Source organism: Uloborus diversus, chromosome 1 (genome assembly GCF_026930045.1).
Source record: "Uloborus diversus isolate 005 chromosome 1, Udiv.v.3.1, whole genome shotgun sequence".
Classification (NCBI taxonomy): domain Eukaryota; kingdom Metazoa; phylum Arthropoda; class Arachnida; order Araneae; family Uloboridae; genus Uloborus; species Uloborus diversus.
In genome coordinates, this window is record NC_072731.1 from 83,755,771 (window position 1) to 83,773,779 (window position 18,009).

General features: G+C 34.0%; 1 protein-coding gene across 4 annotated transcripts in view; it reads left to right on the forward strand.

The window, feature by feature from the left end:
- The window catches only part of LOC129230736 (perilipin-3-like), a 95,042-nt gene that overhangs the window by 67,427 nt on the left and 9,606 nt on the right, over positions 1-18,009 (forward strand). For all 4 annotated transcript variants that reach the window (XM_054865186.1, XM_054865162.1, XM_054865177.1 and 1 more), the window contains 4 exons: positions 359-439; positions 926-1,067; positions 7,539-7,708; positions 15,011-15,112. In XM_054865186.1, coding sequence (XP_054721161.1) covers positions 359-439; positions 926-1,067; positions 7,539-7,708; positions 15,011-15,112 — 495 coding nt within the window. The remainder of the gene's footprint in view (positions 1-358; positions 440-925; positions 1,068-7,538; positions 7,709-15,010; positions 15,113-18,009) is intronic.

Genomic DNA, 18,009 nt, shown 5'->3' on the forward strand with positions numbered 1-18,009 from the left:
CTTCTCGGCACGCCATTGCTAACTGCTTCATTCTTTGCAACACTCGCCCAAAAGAAATCTTGTATTATTTTTCAAAGTATCACAAATTCAATAAAAAATTGGTCGCTAAATTGTCATGTCAAATGGTTATTTAAAAAGATGATTTTGGGTTAACCTTTCGTAGTTGTAAAACTAGTAAAAAAAAAAAAGCAAATCGCGTTGCTAATGACTGGTAAAATTATGTTTTTTCAAAAGGTTCAAAATTCTTCCTAACTCCGTAATTTTGTTCTGTTATTATCGTTATTATTATTTACTTATCTATCTGTTTGTTTATTTTATTTTATTCTTTAGATCTTATTTTGTTTTTTTATTTTTCTAGATCTTAGGTGACACAAGAAAACTATACAATAGTACTGTACATTCAAGTGTAGAAAGTATTCGAAAATATGGAACAGACAGAGTAAGTAATGCTTGTTTTCTAAATGACATTTTTTGTGATTATTATATGACTCTCACAAAACCACAGAATTGTTCTATGGTTTTGTGAGAGTTTTAGTTATCTATTTTTTTTTCCGTTAGCTAATTGAGTCATAACCACTTTTCTCTGGCTCAGTCTGGCTCCGATAAGATGACTTCTGATGTGTGAAGAATTAAAAGATTCCATTTCTCAAAATTAGGTCGTAACATTTCCTTGATTCTTGAACAAGTCTTCTTCTTTGCTATGCAAAAAGCAAATGAAAAAGAAATGGCTCATATTTCATGCATAGTCATGTGCAGAACTACTAGTGCTATGTAAGAACAAATTACCTAACTGTAAATTTAATTATTTTTTGAGGAAATTCAACTGTCCCACTAGCTCCACGTTTCATTAGTCCCCAGTCTCCCCTATGTATGTGTGTGTGTTTGTTGAGAAAATTACTGATAAAGCTATTCATTTTCTTCTCAGGTTAAATCTGTAACAGATTACGGACTTGACAAAGCTAACGCCATTTTCGGAAACAGGCTGGTGCAGTCGATGCTCACGACAGTAGATGGCGCGCTGGTTGTTACTGATAGATTCATTGACCACCTACTACCACCGTCTGATGGTATGAGCACATTTCAATGCCTCTTTACAATAGCTATCTCTTTCTCTTAAACTTAGAGTGAAAATGTGATTAAATCTGCAATTTGTATAGCTACAAAACGTTCTTCTGATTATGCACAAAATAATCTCTGCATTCAAATAAAAGTGTTGAAGAAATGAAAACATCAGATTTTGAAAGATTCATGACCATCCTGATTCTTTTATGACTTGGATTTTCTTCGATATTGTTGTCGAATCGATCACGTGACGAATTTGATATCAAATTAGTAAAAAGAATGCGATTTCATGCTCGTGACCGTTCGAAAACGACAGGGGAAGAAGTTCGATTAGCCTATCATTCTTTTGTTGGGAGCAAAACATAAGGCAAGTAACCTGCCACAACCGAAGTATGAAACGAGCTCGAAAACATGGAAATAACGCACACAATTTTAAGAATTAGTTTAATTGTACTAAATGAACTCACCTTGCCAAAAATATTTTGTGGATTTAAAAACAAGTATAACTCATAGAATGTTACGTACTCAATCCAAATTCTATTAATGTAAAAGAACTTCCCTTTCTTAATACATAATGTTTTGGGAAAGAATTCCTTGTTAAAAATCTCACAAATATCGTGAAATCTTTACTAATAATAAAGCTGAAAGTCTCTCAATCTGAATGTCCGGAGGATGTCTGGATCTCTGTGACGCGCATAGCGCCTAGACCATTCGGCCAATTTTCATGAAATTTGGCAAAGTTAGTTTGTAACATGGAGGGTGTGCACCTCGAAACGATTTTTTGAAAATTCGATGTGATTCTTTTTCTATTCCGATTTTAAGAACAAAATTATCATAATGTAACGGATTCGGTGCGACTTCCACTTTCTTGAAATGAAGACACAGTTCTTGATAAAAACACAGGAAATTTATTTACACTATGTACAGGAAAGATCTTCAACAACTGCTAAATTATTCATCAGCAATTAAGCAATTATCACACAACACCGTAAACTCAACGTTTACACACGTATTTACTTCCAAATACGAAAACAACACAGCGAAATGCCTCGCTATAAACAGAGCAAAAATGCTCTCCGTTCGAAATATCATTCGAAACTCTCCGTTTATCCATCGCTAACGGCTTTTATAAAAATCCAAGAATTTTCCACAACATTCTTTCTGCTTCGAGAAATGCGTAGACCGTTATCAAATTTTATCAATGAAAATAAAAAGAATAGGGGGTTGTATACTTTAGCCATATGTTAAGGGGTTGTATATTCATTACGGGAAATTATTTACAGGTTACGTTACTACAATAATTACTATTTACAGGATTTGTAACAATAAGATGGACGAGTAAATTACGAAATTGTCATAACGTGGAACCGTAACATGGGGCACAAGCCAATTGGCGAGATACGAAATTATTATAACGTGGAACTGTAGCATAGGTACAAGCCAATTGGCGCGAGAAAATTCATCATACATTATTTGTAAATATACAGGCGGAACAAAAGACCATTTAATTTTTCTATTACGGGCAAAGCCTTGCAGGTGCCACTAGTTAAATAAATAAAATAAGTTAGTACATGTTACTGGAAAAATTTTTCCTATCACTGCATCTATTAAAATCAGTTTTGCTTATCAATGGTCACATTTCGCTTTCAATATAAGTTTTTCTCTTGAAAAAATCAAATATCATTTTCCGATCAGTTGCTAAACTTAATTTTTGTTTTTAAGCAGACGATCTGTTTAAAACATTTTATAAAGAACAAAATCTGTTTTTAATACAGTTAATGAGAACAATTTCATTGATAATTAAAGGAAATTATAAGGCACAGAAATTTAGACTACTACTAATTGACAATATAAAGTGAATTGCATCCACAATTTTAAATTTTTCTCGCTAACATGTTTGTTTTTGGTGATTCAGCTTTTTCGTGTTGCATATTGCGGCCACTACAATTTTGGAAATAAACGCATTTAAGTTTGGTCTACGTGTTTTGTGTTGAAGCAATTTTTACATTATACAGTCAAATATGTATTCATTGTGTTGATATATATATATATATATATATATATATATATATATATATATATATATATATATATATATATATATATATATATATATACATATATATATATATATATATATATATATATATATATATATTTTTTTTTTTTTTTTTTTTGATAAAAATCTATTAATAATATATGTACAGAGGCTCCCAAAAGTGTTCGTACACTTTGAAATTTTTTAGTAAAACCAAAATAACGCGAAACCGAATTCGAATATGAAGTGAAATATTTTTTTCACATCATTCCTATGTTATTCTAAATGAAACTCTTGCGGGTTTCTCAAAATATTGACGAATCTTCTTTTTGAAATGGGTCAGAAAACGAAGAGACAAGAGAAATAATACGCCACAAAAGTCATCGTACACTCAAATATTTTCGAATAAATTCATGATTAAAGTTATAATATGTTTTTTTCTTTTTTCTTTTTTTTGAGCAATCACGATTGCTTACTGCTTTCATTTGACTGTTTTTGGCGTGCTCTCTATCATTTTATTTTCCCACCGCCACCCTCCGCGCCATCACCGTCGACCGGCTCCTCACGATGCTGCTCCTATAGCGAAAGCAGTCTCCAGGTTGCATCCATGTCCTACACACAAGCGCATACATACACAACTGCACACACACGGACACATACGCAAACAAACACATACACCTACATACACACACAAAAACATACACACACAAAAACATACACACAACTACCCACACATTCATGCCTGCACACAGACACAAAGACATATGCCTACACACACATACACATACCCCCCACACACACAAACACTCATACCCCCCACACACAAACACTCACGCCTACATACTCACACACACACACACACACACTCGTGATTGCGAAAAACATAATTTGAATTCAAGATGTCAAAATTCAAATTATTTTATTATTATTATTATTATTATTTTTGCATTGTTTAAACCCTTTAAAGTCATTTGGCTTTAATTTTTTGTTTATTTATTCCATAATATTGTGCTTAATACTTTAAAACGGATGGTATTCGTAAAAAAACCACAAACACCATTCGAAATTTGAATTTTTTCCTTACAGCAGCGGTAAATTGATTCGAAAGGTCTCTAAATTAGTTAATTTATTTCAATCTACAGTAAAGTGTTTGATAAAATGCTTTAAAGAAAAGAATCGGACCAAAAACAAGGTAAAAAAAGGTGAACTGGAAAAGTTAACAAAGAGTGATCGGCGATTTACTGTTAAAAAATTTACGAAAAATACACATTTGAGTGCTGTAAAAGTTTCTGCAGAGTTCAATGAAAATTTTTACATTTAATTTTCACCTATAATTGTTCGCCAAGTTATCTGATCAGCTGGATTAAATGCGACCTATTCAACCAGAAATTTTCTTGTCGTTCGTGCGAAAAACAAAAAGCTTACACTTTTCGTCGCAAAATCAATGATAAATAACCTCAAAATGTTTTGGAATTACGTCTTACTTGCAGATAAAAAGGAATTCAACATTTTTGGTTAAATTTTTGTGTAATTGTAAATAAAAGAAAAAATTTGGAACTTAATCTTAAGAACTTAGTTGGACCAGTTAATCAAGACGGTGAAGGTGTTCTTATGTGAGGGTGCATATCATCACCAGGACTTAGTAGTTTGGAATTTTTTGATAAAATAATGAATCATGCTGTTTATTTAAATATTTTAAAAACCAATTTTAAACTCTTAGCCAAAAATTTGGTTATCGGAAACAACTTTGTTTTTTTTTAATCAAGATAACGATAAGAAGCACACGGTTTTCAACGTTTGCGTCTAGGGCCTCAAAAATTGTCCTAAAGTTAAGAAAATACCCGTTCAATCTCCAGATGTGAACTTAATGTAACATATTTAGAGATATCTGGGGGCTAGATTACGAAAATACGGCTTAGAAACGAAAATAGAGCTAGGAGCAGTAAGACTCGAAATATGGATGCACACTTGCTCAAAAATTAAGCAAAAAAAAAAGAAAGAAAGAAAGAAAAAAGAATGAAATCTATTCCCAGACGTTTAAAAGTTGTTCTTGATACTGCATGATGTTCTACTAAATAATAACTTAATAAAAAGTTAGATTATTCAGTAATATATAGACATTTCTTAAAGTGTACGAAGACTTTTGTGAGATAAAATTTCCGCCACTTTCTTGTTTTTGATTTTAAAAAAATTAAGTTTTAATATTTAAAAAAAATAATTTCATGTAATTTTGTTGAAAATTGATCTAAGATCTTATAATTTAATACCTATTCCGAAACATTAATCCTAACCAATGGATAGGTCCTATTTCATTGAAAGTCTTAGGTGTACGAACACTTTTGAGAACCACTGTATCTTAGAAAGTGAATTTATTCTGAGATCTAGGAGTTAAAAAGAAACAGTAAACACACAAAGCTAAAACGTGATTGAAAATTATTCGAAACCGGCGATTAGTTGGGAAGCAAAGAGAAACGAGTTCTTTGACTTACATTTTTGTCCGAAACTATATTCAGCATTTGCCTTTTAAAATCTCTTGAACCCAGTTCATATTTTTAGAAAACCAAATCATTGACACCGCTTCATAGTTTGTCCTTGCAAAGCAGACGAACTAAATTAAGATCATGTCAGTAATTCCAAGGCTTTTTTTCTCAGCCACTGCCATTTAAATTTGAAAAATTATCGATAGCAACATCAACGGCAACTTCAAGTTCAAGGTTAAGAGTATCAATTTAATGAAAAATAACCTATAATCGTTATCATTTAGTTCGTTGATTAGAAATTTCACATGAAATGATTGTAAAAAAAAAAGTCTTGTTGAGTCTACTTTGGATGACCCGTGTAGTTCAAGGATAAAAGATATCAAGTTGTTCACCCCGTATTTGTATGAAACAATGTTGAATGGTGGTATTTGGATATGATAACACATTTAGAAACGAATGCCATGTCACACTCAAATTACAGTTGAATGAAATAATAAATGAATATGAAAAATTTACACTGTGCATCAAAGAAATACGTTCAAAAAGCTTTTGACATAGTTCTTGCTGATTCTTATCTAAAATGTCTCCCTGAATCCAAATATGTAACCGCCGTTTCTCACCCACAACCCCTCCCCCATCACGTCCCTCTTTTCAGGAATGGCATCCCCCCCCCCCTTTTTTCAGTTTTCGACAGTTTCATAGCCATTATTTTTATTTGGAGGAGGTGGGAGCATCCTAATTAGCCATTAACGCTCTTCTGAGGGGCTAGAGTAGTGAAAAGTAGTAAGGGATGAATATTTGGAGCAAGTTAGGGGACTCATGGGGTTGTTCTCCCAAAAACATTTTTTAAATCATCAAAACCGATCTTTTTTTCTAGGGGTTTGTTTTGCAATTTTTTTCACTTATGTTTCGGCGTAAAACCAGAGTATAAGACTCACTCCCATGAGCCCCATGTCTACAAAAAAATTTTACGTTGTTTTTTTTTAATTGAGGCATCCGCATTTTTCATAGTCAGACCCTTCCCTGTAATATAATACTCTCTTCCCCACTAAATAAAAATAACGACTATAAAACTGTCGCAAATTGAAAAAAAAAAAAAAAATGTGGGGCGCCATTTTCAAAGAGTAGGACGTGTGGGGGCAAACGGTAATCATATTTGGATTCAGGGGGTCATTTTACATAAGAATCAGCAAAAATTATGTCAGATTGAAGGGTTTTTTTTATATCTCTTGGATATGCATCTCTCGTACAACAACGGCTAGCAGTTGGTAGTTGAATGTATGACCTGTATAGCGCCTAGTTGTGCATATTCCTTATCTTTTGCGGTAGCAATCTTTAACAAATGGCCACCATTTGGGGGGGGGGCTTTTAAAAGCGAATGCCGAAAACGCACATTGATAACTTTAAAAAATATTCTATAGTACACATAAACTAATCCAACATTATTAATCTCATGTGCAAATATCTGAATCTGTACAAATTTGCATGTACATATTCAGAGTAAAAAGAAACTCTTTCTTGCAAAGCAGCTTATACACTACACATGCATGAATTTCTATGGAAACAGTTGACAAAACTCGGACCGTGGCTCAAGACCACAAATATCATTTCTTCCACTCATTTTTGAATACTATTGTATTTATTGTTATTTTGTTAATGAAGCGAAATAGGGTAAAGGGAAGCACGTGTGAACATATTTTTTTTTCATTTATTTATCTTTAAAAAACATTATCAGTTTCCAGAGCAAAAGTGTCCCCATGATTGAATTGTCTTTTCTTTGTGTGATGGAATTTTTTGAAGATTTACTTCTCTACTTTCTAGTATTTTTGTGAAAAATGTCTTCACATGTGCCCTACAAGGAGGGGGGGGGGACCTCTGTTCTAAGGTTTTTTCCTTACTTCTTAATCGGATTGCAATGCAAAATATCAATTAATGACTCTTTCTTGTTTATTCTGTAGATGAGAAAAAGAAAGATGGCCAGGAAAATTCAAAAGAAGTTACACCACTTGTGCGATTGCTTCACATTTCCAATAAACTCAGACTGAGGGCGTATAACACATTATCCGTTAAATTGGAATCTGCGCAGGAAAGAAGCATAGAAATTCTACTTGTCTACCCCCTTCAACTGGTTTAGTATTTTACTTCACGGAGTTTGCATGGTATTTTAGTCATCAGTGTGTAATATCTGCCAAAATCGACCAAAAATTAACGAATGTCAAGTTTCCACATAAAAATAAAATAGTTTATCATTTATTCGTCGTAAAATGTTCAGCATGAAATTATTTTCGTGTTTTTATAAACTTTAACAACGAAGTGGATGCAGAGCATCGTAAAAAAAATTCCCAAGCGTTGAGAGAATGAATGGCAGATGTATTGGCAGGCTTCATAATTATGATCGATTTGCAGCGTGCTTGTGTGACCAGACGATGGACACACAATTGTCCAGATAAAATCAGGACAAATTCAGAACCAGGACAGTTTTTTTTTTTTAATTTTTTAAGCACTTCTCAAGATAGCGTTTATTGCTCCAACAGTCATATAAAACACCGTATTTAAATGTATTTGAGTACGATGAGTGGTATTAGAATTGAATTTAGATAAACTTAACACAGTATCAACATTTTGGAAAAAACTGAATTCTGCACATAATAAGAGAATCTCTCTGAAAGTGAAGTGATGGAATCAGAATACAACAATATAAAAATACTTTCACTAAATGTTCACGGATTAAAACTCTGAAACATTAGGCATTAAATGAATTTGGACGTATAATGTAGTCACATATACTTTGATAGCGTGGAAAGATCTGGCAAAATCGACAAAAAAGATTAGATTAATATTTGTTGATGTCTTGGGCGAAGAGCCAAAAAACAATGTCCATTTCGATTTAACGGCACCCGATTTAACTATTTCCTCAATTTAATGATACATTTCACTGGTCCAAATTTAACTGCACTAAATGTATATGCTCCTCGATTTAACGATATCTTTGATTTAACGATAACTTTTTCCAGTCCCTTGACAATCGTAAAATCGGGGTTTTACTGTACAAACATTAATGACATGTGCTATCGTATGGATCAAAAGTTGCGTTTTTAACCTGTATCATAAAATTTTACGAAAGTTCAGGACTAATCAGGATTAAAATCAGGGCCGATTAACATCTATTTACGCCCTAGGCCAAACTTATAAATTACCCCACACCTCACATATCCAAACTCTAACGAAATCGTATCCCCCCCCCCCCCAGTTTGACTAAAGAAGGGGTGGATTTCTTTTTTTTTCTTTCGATGCTGTTCAAAAGAGGGGGGTTTGGGGCGTTAGGGAAGCGTTAGAAACACAATTTTAGGCCATCTATACAGCTTTTTATTTGTTTATTTATTTATTTATTTATTTATTTATTTTGGTGCAGGGCGATTAGTGATTCTAGCTAGGAAACCATTTCGAAACTGAAAACAAAAAAGTTGTAGGATATCTTTTATGACGTCCGGACAAAGATGGGGTTTAACTATTCTTCCCCAGAAAGGTTTCGAAACTGAAAACTTAAATACGCAATTGGAAACCATCCGATGACATTACGAGAAGGAATAGGGCTCGGTTACTCTTTTCCGTAGTTGTTTCGAAATTAAGGTAGTAAAAACAAAATTTTGGACGATGTTAATAATGTTGGAGAAGGGCTGAAATCGGGGGCGCTCTCAGGAAAGAATTTCAAAGTTGAGGTCCTAAAAACAAAATCTTAGACGATTTTCAATAAGGTAGGAGGAGGACTGAAATTAGGATCACTCTCTAGGAAAATTTTCGAATTAAAGTTCCTAAAAACAAAGTTTTAGACTATCTGATATGATGTGAACGTGGGGGCGTTTATGAAAACTCTATGCATTTGTAGGACCTCTAATACTGGTGACTGTATGAGGTTTGTGGAATCTCCTCCGGAAAAGGTTTGAAATTTTAGACCATTTTCAAAATGGAAGAGGGTTGGGGGATGGGGTGGGGGTTTCGAGAGCGCTCCTGCACAAATGTTTAGAGTTGAGGTCCTATAAACGAATTCGTTTGCGTTCTTCGATGGTATTTGGGAGGGAATTCCCTGCCAGAAATTTTCGATATTTAGATCCTAAATGAGCAGTTGAAGGTCATCTTTGATATGACGTTGTGGGAAGGGATGTGATTCGTTGAGTCTTACTCGGAAACAGAGCCGGCCTCAGCACATGCAGGGGGCCCGATTGTAGAAATAGAGGGGAGCCTTTTACAAATTGTCCGTACGAATTCAAGAAGTTGCCGACCGATTTTTCTGATTCGTGCAAGGATTCCGAACTGCCACAATTATCCGTCTTCCTTTAAATTTCTACATCACGTTTGATTTTTAATTCTTTTTATATTAAGAAATGAATGAATGAATGGCCACAAAAATAAGTGTAAATTTTAAGAATGTAAGATAAGTAGCTCTGAGAATCTTTATGCCCAATCGCATGCAGTTGGTGCAAGAGAAAATTGCCAGTTCAAAAGAAGTGTGGGGGTTAGGGAACGGCGTCCCTGATGCTGATTTTTTTCTTTCTTTTTTTTTTGTTTTTGTAAAATTGGACGATGTTACGGGATTTTAACATGACTAACTAAATGACCTTCAGAAAATGTGAGATATGCCCTCCAAAACCGGAACGGATAGCCATCGTAGACTACCCTCTTTCAATTCAAAGTTCGATTATTGTGAAATAACATGAGAAAAATCCATTTAGTTAGAATTTTTAGTTTTTATTTTTGTGGAACAAATCAACCTACCCAGTAAAAACATTTTTTTCTATCGATCATTATTGTGCAACTTTGAGAAGTGAGGGGGCAAGCCCCTTTACTTTTGGAAGTGAGCGGGCGGTAGCCTCCCTCCCCCCTCCTCCCCCGCCCGTACGAGCTGCTTATGTGTGCAATTTATAGCTTAGACGAAAAAGAAAATGCACCAAAATTTATTAGTTCTAAAAATATAATATGCAAAAAACCAGATGCCTTTGAGATGTCAGAAGTGGAACAAAATTGCAGGGAAGGGGGGAAAGAGCTCTTTTTGGAAATTTTTCGAAATTGCAGTTTAAAACAGCAATTTTTGTACGGAGATGAGGCTTGGGGGGGGGGAGAAGGACGTTAGAGGTCAGATAAACCACCCACGATCCCTGGAAGAGTCTTCAAAGCTGACGTTTTAAAATCGCAAATTTTGACAATTTTGAGTAAAATTAAGGGAAATGGAGAGAGGCCGAGGTTCCCTGCCTACCGAATTATTTTTAATATTTAAGATAAGTTTAGATTAATTTTGGTAGTGATAGGGCATTGGGAGCTCCTCTCAGAAATTTTAGTCCAAATTAAGAAATGTTTGATGAAATTGGAGAAAAAAGGAATTTGGTGATCTCCTGTGGAAAACTTTCAAAATCGAGGGCTTTAAGGTGCAATTTTAGACTATCATTGGTGACTTTAGGGGATTCAGTAACTCTTCGAAAATTTTTCGATATTGAAGTGTAAAAAACTCAGTTTTAGGCCCTGTTTGGTAACGATAGAGGAAAAGGAAAGAGATTCCTCCCGGAATGTTTTTCGAAACTGGAATCAATTTTATGCTATCCTGGAAATAGTATTTTCTACAAGGGAAATTTTGAACTATTGTGCTGATACATAAAAAGTAGTCGAAAACTTTGTACTGCATAGTGAATAAAATATGACAACGTATATAAAGTACAAATTCAGAATGAAAAAAGGTTAAAAAACCAGCAAACAGCAGTTTGGATCTCAAACGCTCCTCTATTGCTCAACATTGTTGGTCTTGCGGTCATAATTTTATTTTTTCTTCCGCCAAAGTTATTCACGAGTGTTCGTCCATTCATGATTTAGATTTTTGGGAGTCATATTACATATGGAAAAATGCTAATTTAATCGTCAATGATTTGTCTAGCACTCCCCCTTTTCCTAATGTTTGGAAGTCTGTTATTTGATTTATTTTTTGTCCGTGACGTTTTCTCCTGAGTGCAACTGTCCTCTGTAGTTCTGACGTAACCTTGACGTCATCGTTTCCGGTATTGCTCTCATATCTTTTACAACTCGTCTCTCATTCCAATGTTCGCCTCGACTGTGTTTTAGTCGGGTCGAACCTGTCTTCGTTTTTAATTGCACTGATGATGGCACTTGTATTTTAGAGTGCCGAAACTGCTGTTTGCTGGTTTTTTAACCTTTTTTCATTCTGAATTTGTACTTTATATACGTTGTCATATTTTATTCACTATTGTGCTGATGCTAAAGAAAGGGTCATTAGTAATAAAAAGGTGTCTGAGACCTTCTCTATGAAATATTTGGAAATTCAAATCTTAAAAACACTATTTTAGGCTACCTTTGGAGATGTTAGAGGAGAAAAAGGGGAGGAGTGTTGTGAAATTTATAAATCTTACTTCCTTGGAAATCTGTTAAAATTGAAAATTGAATGATTTAAATTTTAGTCAGATTTTTGTGATAAAGTTGAGGTAAGGGCGTTAGAGTTGCCTTCTTCAGAATTTTTTGAAATTGAAGTTTTAAAAATGCATCTTCAGTCACGTTAGGAGATATGTCAGAGTTTGGTGGCTGCCCCAAGAAATTTTTTGGCCTTGAAGGCCCTTGTTGGTTTGTTAGGCCAAAAAATTTTTTGGCCTTAACAAACCAAATTCCAGGCTACATGTATAAACGTGAGAAGAGGAATGGCAATTTGCTTTCTTTGGAATTGTTATGAAGATGTTTTACGCGTATTAAGCAGGCAGTATTTGAAGTTTGTCATTTATTTATTTTTCAGAATTATACCTACGTTAGTGGTAATTGTGTATTGAAGAAATTGTCATTACTGTTGAGTTTCATGATTTTTTATTTACACAATTAAAGAAAGAAAAAAATAATACAAGTAAATATATAAACGAAATAAATCGAAAATATAGCTTTGGAAATTCCTGAAATTACGGAGTCTCGGGTAAATTTCTGCATTGCCCATGTGATAATAAGATCTTGGGATAAGGGCCCTTGATCCTTACGTTATTGCGGACCGCATTAATTGCTGATATTTATTAAAAATTTGTACCTTGGTTCCCCACTACCTAGTTCCTTTCTCTTGACCGGAAGTTTTGGGGTACAGAGGGTACGGCCTTAGATATGGATTAAAAATGTTCAACTGGCTATATGTTTTAATCCTTTCTTTTGGAAATTTATTTGAGACTAGTAGTTTTGGACATGTATTTGCTAACTTTAATAGGGATGTTAAAAGCCGCAGAAAACTCCCCTTACTCTTTTAACCACACTGAAAGTAGCTCCATACCCCCTGATTAAATGTCATTTAAGATTTTATGATTAATATCAATTAAGTTCATCTGAACTTTTTATTTCCTTATTTCTTTTCGTGAGGAAAAAAAAATATTTTTTCAGAGTGGGGCCCATGCTGGCGCAAGAAAAAAAGTTTAGATTATCTTTGAAGATGATACTGGAAGCAGTTCATAGAACCTCCTCTGAAATTTTTCTATTAAATTTATAAAAATGCAATTTTAGGCTACCTATGGTGACGTAAAAAGATGGGAATAGACTCAGAAAACTTCTCCCTCCCCCTATTTTGCTTTATCCGTAATTTTTTTTTTCATTTTTAAAAATATGTTGTAAAACATCCAGATCCACTTTTCCTTTTCCAAAAACATTCAACTGTTTTAGTTTTCCCATAATGGATTTTTCAAATTTACCTTTCAAATTTTTATCTGTTTGAAAAACAAACGCTTTTAACCCCGGAAAAAAAAAACCTTTGGACGCTTTGACTTGTGGTGATATTCAACAGTGATATTTTATATGGTTTTTTTCCTTTTAATTTAAATTTAAATATCCGGGCTCTTGAATTTCTTAATGCACTTTTGTTTTCCATTCATTTTTTTTACCTCAGAAAAATTTAGAACTGCTGGTTTCTCTACCTTGCTATGTTCTGGATTACTTTTTCTCTCTATATTTTAATTTTTCTTCCATTTAAAATATACTTCGGGGCATCCCATGCATTTTTATCCACTTAGTTCTGATATTCGTGGTGAAATTTTGAATAAAAATATTCATAAAATTAATATGTTGGAAGCAAATCCCGATAACTTACGTCATTTTAGGTAAAAATACATAAAATTGTGTATAATAAATTATTTATTAGGAACTTGCAGGCAATGCATGTGTGTGTAGAGAATTAAAGCAGTCTATGCTGAATATTTTGTGCAAAATAGGATGTCTAATTTTTCTTTTCGTTAGCTGATGGTACGTGTGCGTGCTCGTATTTTGTCATTCGGTGAGATTTTAAGTTTTATTTGGTAAATTGATAATTTCCCCTCTCCTAAAAATTTTAACTTTGGACGCCTCTGATGATTGGCAGTTATAAACAAGTATGAATTAATAAATTATTAATAGCGAAACACATACATACTGACGTAATTTAAAGATATTAAGAGAAAAACAGTTTCAGTAACAAGTTTTATAACTGAATCTTTTCTAGGTCATGGTTTTTATTAGTTTTCCTGTGTGTGACTTACTTCTAATAAGTTTTTTCATCTTTGCAAAGTCAGGGGTGCCCGCCTCCTACCCCGGCCCTCAAACCTATGCGCTTTCGTTTTTTTATTTATTTTATTTACTTATTTATTTATTAATTTTTTGCGTTTTTGAACCTGTGTGCCCTTTGGGAGTCAAGGTTGACGCCCCTCTTGGAGGACCCAGTCCGCCCCTGGGCAAAGCTATATTTTTTAACAAATTATTATTCAAATCAAAGATATTGAAAATTATCTTCTTTGACAAAAAAAAAGGGGGTGGGGAACTCGACTCTATTCTAGTTGAATTTTTCTTCTTCATATATTCTAGCGTGCCACTTTTTTTTCATTCAACAAACTGTTTATTATTTTTTTTTCACCGTGATGTGCGCCCTTTTCGGCTTGCGCCCCTAGGCCAAGGCTTCGGGTGACCGATCCGGGCCTGATTAAAATTTGAATTTCAGGACACAATTACGCCATTTCCAGAATCAGGACAAGCTTCTACAGCTGTTCGGTCAGAACAATCTTGATAAAATTAAGATATCTGGACACCCAAAGTGTTCACCTTTGCGATTCAAGTTCATGTTGAACACTTTTAAAACCTGAATGATTGAACTTTCATTACTTCTTCACCTCTTCAATTTGTAACGCAGGGCTTTTTTACGCCTTGCCCAAACTTCATTTTTATTTAGTTCACAATTCAGTAAAATTCATATTTTTTCTCTAAAATTTGTAGTAAACTTCTAGGTTATCCTTTAGAATTCATATGACTAGGAATATTTTGCCATTCTATTGCAAGCTTCTATTCGAGGATCAGTAAAAGGAATTGCACCATTTTGCAAACGCTCAAACGTCAAGTGTTTTTTTTTTTTTTTTCCTTCTTTCATTTCACCATCTATTCCTTGTTCCAGATTGAATTCAGCAAAGAACATGGGGAACGTGTTGTGCAGTATCTATCACAGATATGGGAAAGTTTTAAAGAAGCAGGATCTGATGAAACAGATGGAGAAAAAGTATGGAAATTTTTTTATTTTGTACTTTACTTACTTACTTCCATTTCTAATTTCTAAATTATTCAATTCATGTGGATTCATCATTTACGATCAAAAAGAAAAGAAAACGGTTAGTGCAATTAAACTCATGTTCTTGATGCAAATTGGGTTTACTTTTTACGTTATGTGTAACTTTTACTGTTCGTGAAAAATAATTTTCATGCAACTAAAGACTCTTAGAGGTTACAGAAAAAAAATGAGTTGCAGGAAGAAGATGCTGTCCTTTTTTTTTTTTACGAAACTTCCATTTCTTCCGGCTTAGAATAAAAGCACTTAGTTGATTTCTCTGTAAAGAAACTACGCATTGTGTAAAAATATGAGAAAATTTAGCATGCGTGGACACTTTAATTTTAAAGTACTCGGGAAAAAAATTATGTCCTCACGTGAATAAACTGATATCAATGTTTAACTTATTACACCTAATTCATTTTTTATGTTTCTCACCGGAATTCGTGGCAATCATAATTACACTATTGCCTTTTATTTCTGAACTCATAAATATTGAGCAATTTCTAATTCATATTGCTTAAAAGCAGTTCCAAACACAGATATTCTCTTAGGTCTCGCATTGGTGTTTTTTGTATTCCTAGCTGAATAGCGCCAATTTATCTTTCAGTCCCTTGTGGAACAACAGCTTTTACTTCTTGGTAGGATGGTGAGCAGGCGCATGGCTTCCGCTTATTCTTCTTTCATTCCGCTACCTCCCACCGAACCCTCAGACACCCCTGCCGATCGGGAACCAGTGAGGAATACAAAGGGTTGGAACACTTTTCGAATATTTTTTAGTGTCTGTGTTTGACTGTATGTTCAGAATGCGAGATTTTTTTTCATATAATTTGAGACAATCCTAAAATGTAACTACGTGAAAAAAAATAATATCACTGTTTCGAAATACAGAGAGCGTGCAAATGTTCCGAGCAACGAGAAATCTTCAAGTCTGAAACGAGTAATTTACACGCAATTTGTGATTCAACTATGTGGACAGTGTAGTTCAGGCAGTGGCAACCATTTTTTGGCTGCGAGTCAGAATCAGTCACAACCAATGTGTAATTAAGATGTGTCGAGGTTAGTGGCGTTTTCAGTTCAAAAATCGTTTTCTGTGTGTGGTAAATTTTGGTTGAAAAAATAATTGCAAAAACACTTACAACATGACTTAAAACTAGTGTAGCGTACCTATAGGGTCTAGCGCCCCTGGTGAGCTGTAGGTATGGCGCCCCCCCCCCCTTCTGCGCACCATTTCAAAGAAATTCGTTGAGATCAATAGAATTAGCAACTCATTATGAAACATTTTTTCGTGTTTGAAACAAAGACAAGGTACATTTTTCAGTTCTATTTATAACAACGTTTTTTTTTTTCCCCAAAAGGGCATCAGTTTCTAAATTTTTATTTAGAAACTCTAGAAGAATATGTGTTCAATAAAAAGCTCGTGAGTGTGTTTGTGTGTGTTTTTTTTTTTGGGGGGGGGAGCTTGGCGGCCCTTTAATATTGTCAAACGCATATATAAGTACAGATATATAGAGAGTGTTTTCGACTTCTGGTTCAGGAGGGAGATAGAAGTCATTACTAGATCTATATCTAAGCATACAGCAAAATGAATCAAATTGTTAGTGAAATATTTATTCAGAAATAGAGGGTCCAAAGTTTCTCCCACTTAAGATTTCCCAGAAAGTTTTTTTTTTTTTTAAACGCAGTTTTAGACGTTCTTGAGTAATGTAAAGTATATTGGAGAAGTAGAAGCTTGGGGCCCCTCCTTAGAAATTTTTCGAAATTGAAACTTGAACCACGCAATTGTAGATTGCAATTGTATTGAATTGTAGGGGGCTACGTCCGCTCTCCCCCAGAAATTTTTCGAAATTATAGTTAAAAAAATGAAGTTGTAGATTATTTTAGTTGATGTTAGAGGGAGAAGAGATTCGAGGCTCTCTTTTCAAAAATTCACAATCGAAGCCTCAAAAACGGAATTTTAGCAGACCTTTGATGATGTTATAGGAAGAGGAGTTTTCGGAGGCTCTCCCTTGGAAAACTTTCGAAATTGAAGCCGAAATTTAAGACGATCTTTTATGGTGTTGGTGACTGAGGAAAAGACGCTCCCTCGGAAAATTTTGAAGTTCTCTCTTTAAATCGCAATTTTAGACGCTCTTTGGTAATATTAGAGGGTGGAGTTTTCTCCCTTTTAAATACAATAGATACTATATTGTATCTTATTTTAGAAATGTTTCAATCATTTTTCATTGTAAATAGATGGGAATAAACTATAAATTTTAGAAATAAGTTAAAATACTATCTAGAATTTAGTTTTATATTTTCGTGATAGTATCTCTTATACCCACGGACATATATAAATATTTCTTTCGAAAATACTTTTTTTTGAAGGTTTTCGGCTTATATCACGCAGAGTTTTCCGTCAAACGTTACTAATTTTTCAAAATATTTGACAGCATATTAGAAAATAGTAATAATAAAATTTGAAGTTAAAATACTGAAAATTCAATGAAACATGAACGTTTAAAGAAATTAATTTTTCACTGCGCATGCACAAAAGATAGCAATTTATGACTTTCATAATCCAAAGCTCAGATAGATCCTGCAACTCATAAAAAATTCCACCTCAATATCTTTAAAATTCAAAAAGTTATCGGCGATCTAATTAGCCGAATTTCTATAATTGTTGGATAGGCGACGAATTGTAAGGGGTTGTTCGCAGACTGACTACACTTTCCTCTTATCGTTGCAGAGTGATTCATAATGAGAACGGATTATTTGCGAACGATCCCTCACGAGTCGTCGTCTAGCCGAGAATTATGAAAATTCGGCTCATTAGATCGCTGATAACGTTTTACATTTTAAAGATATCAAGG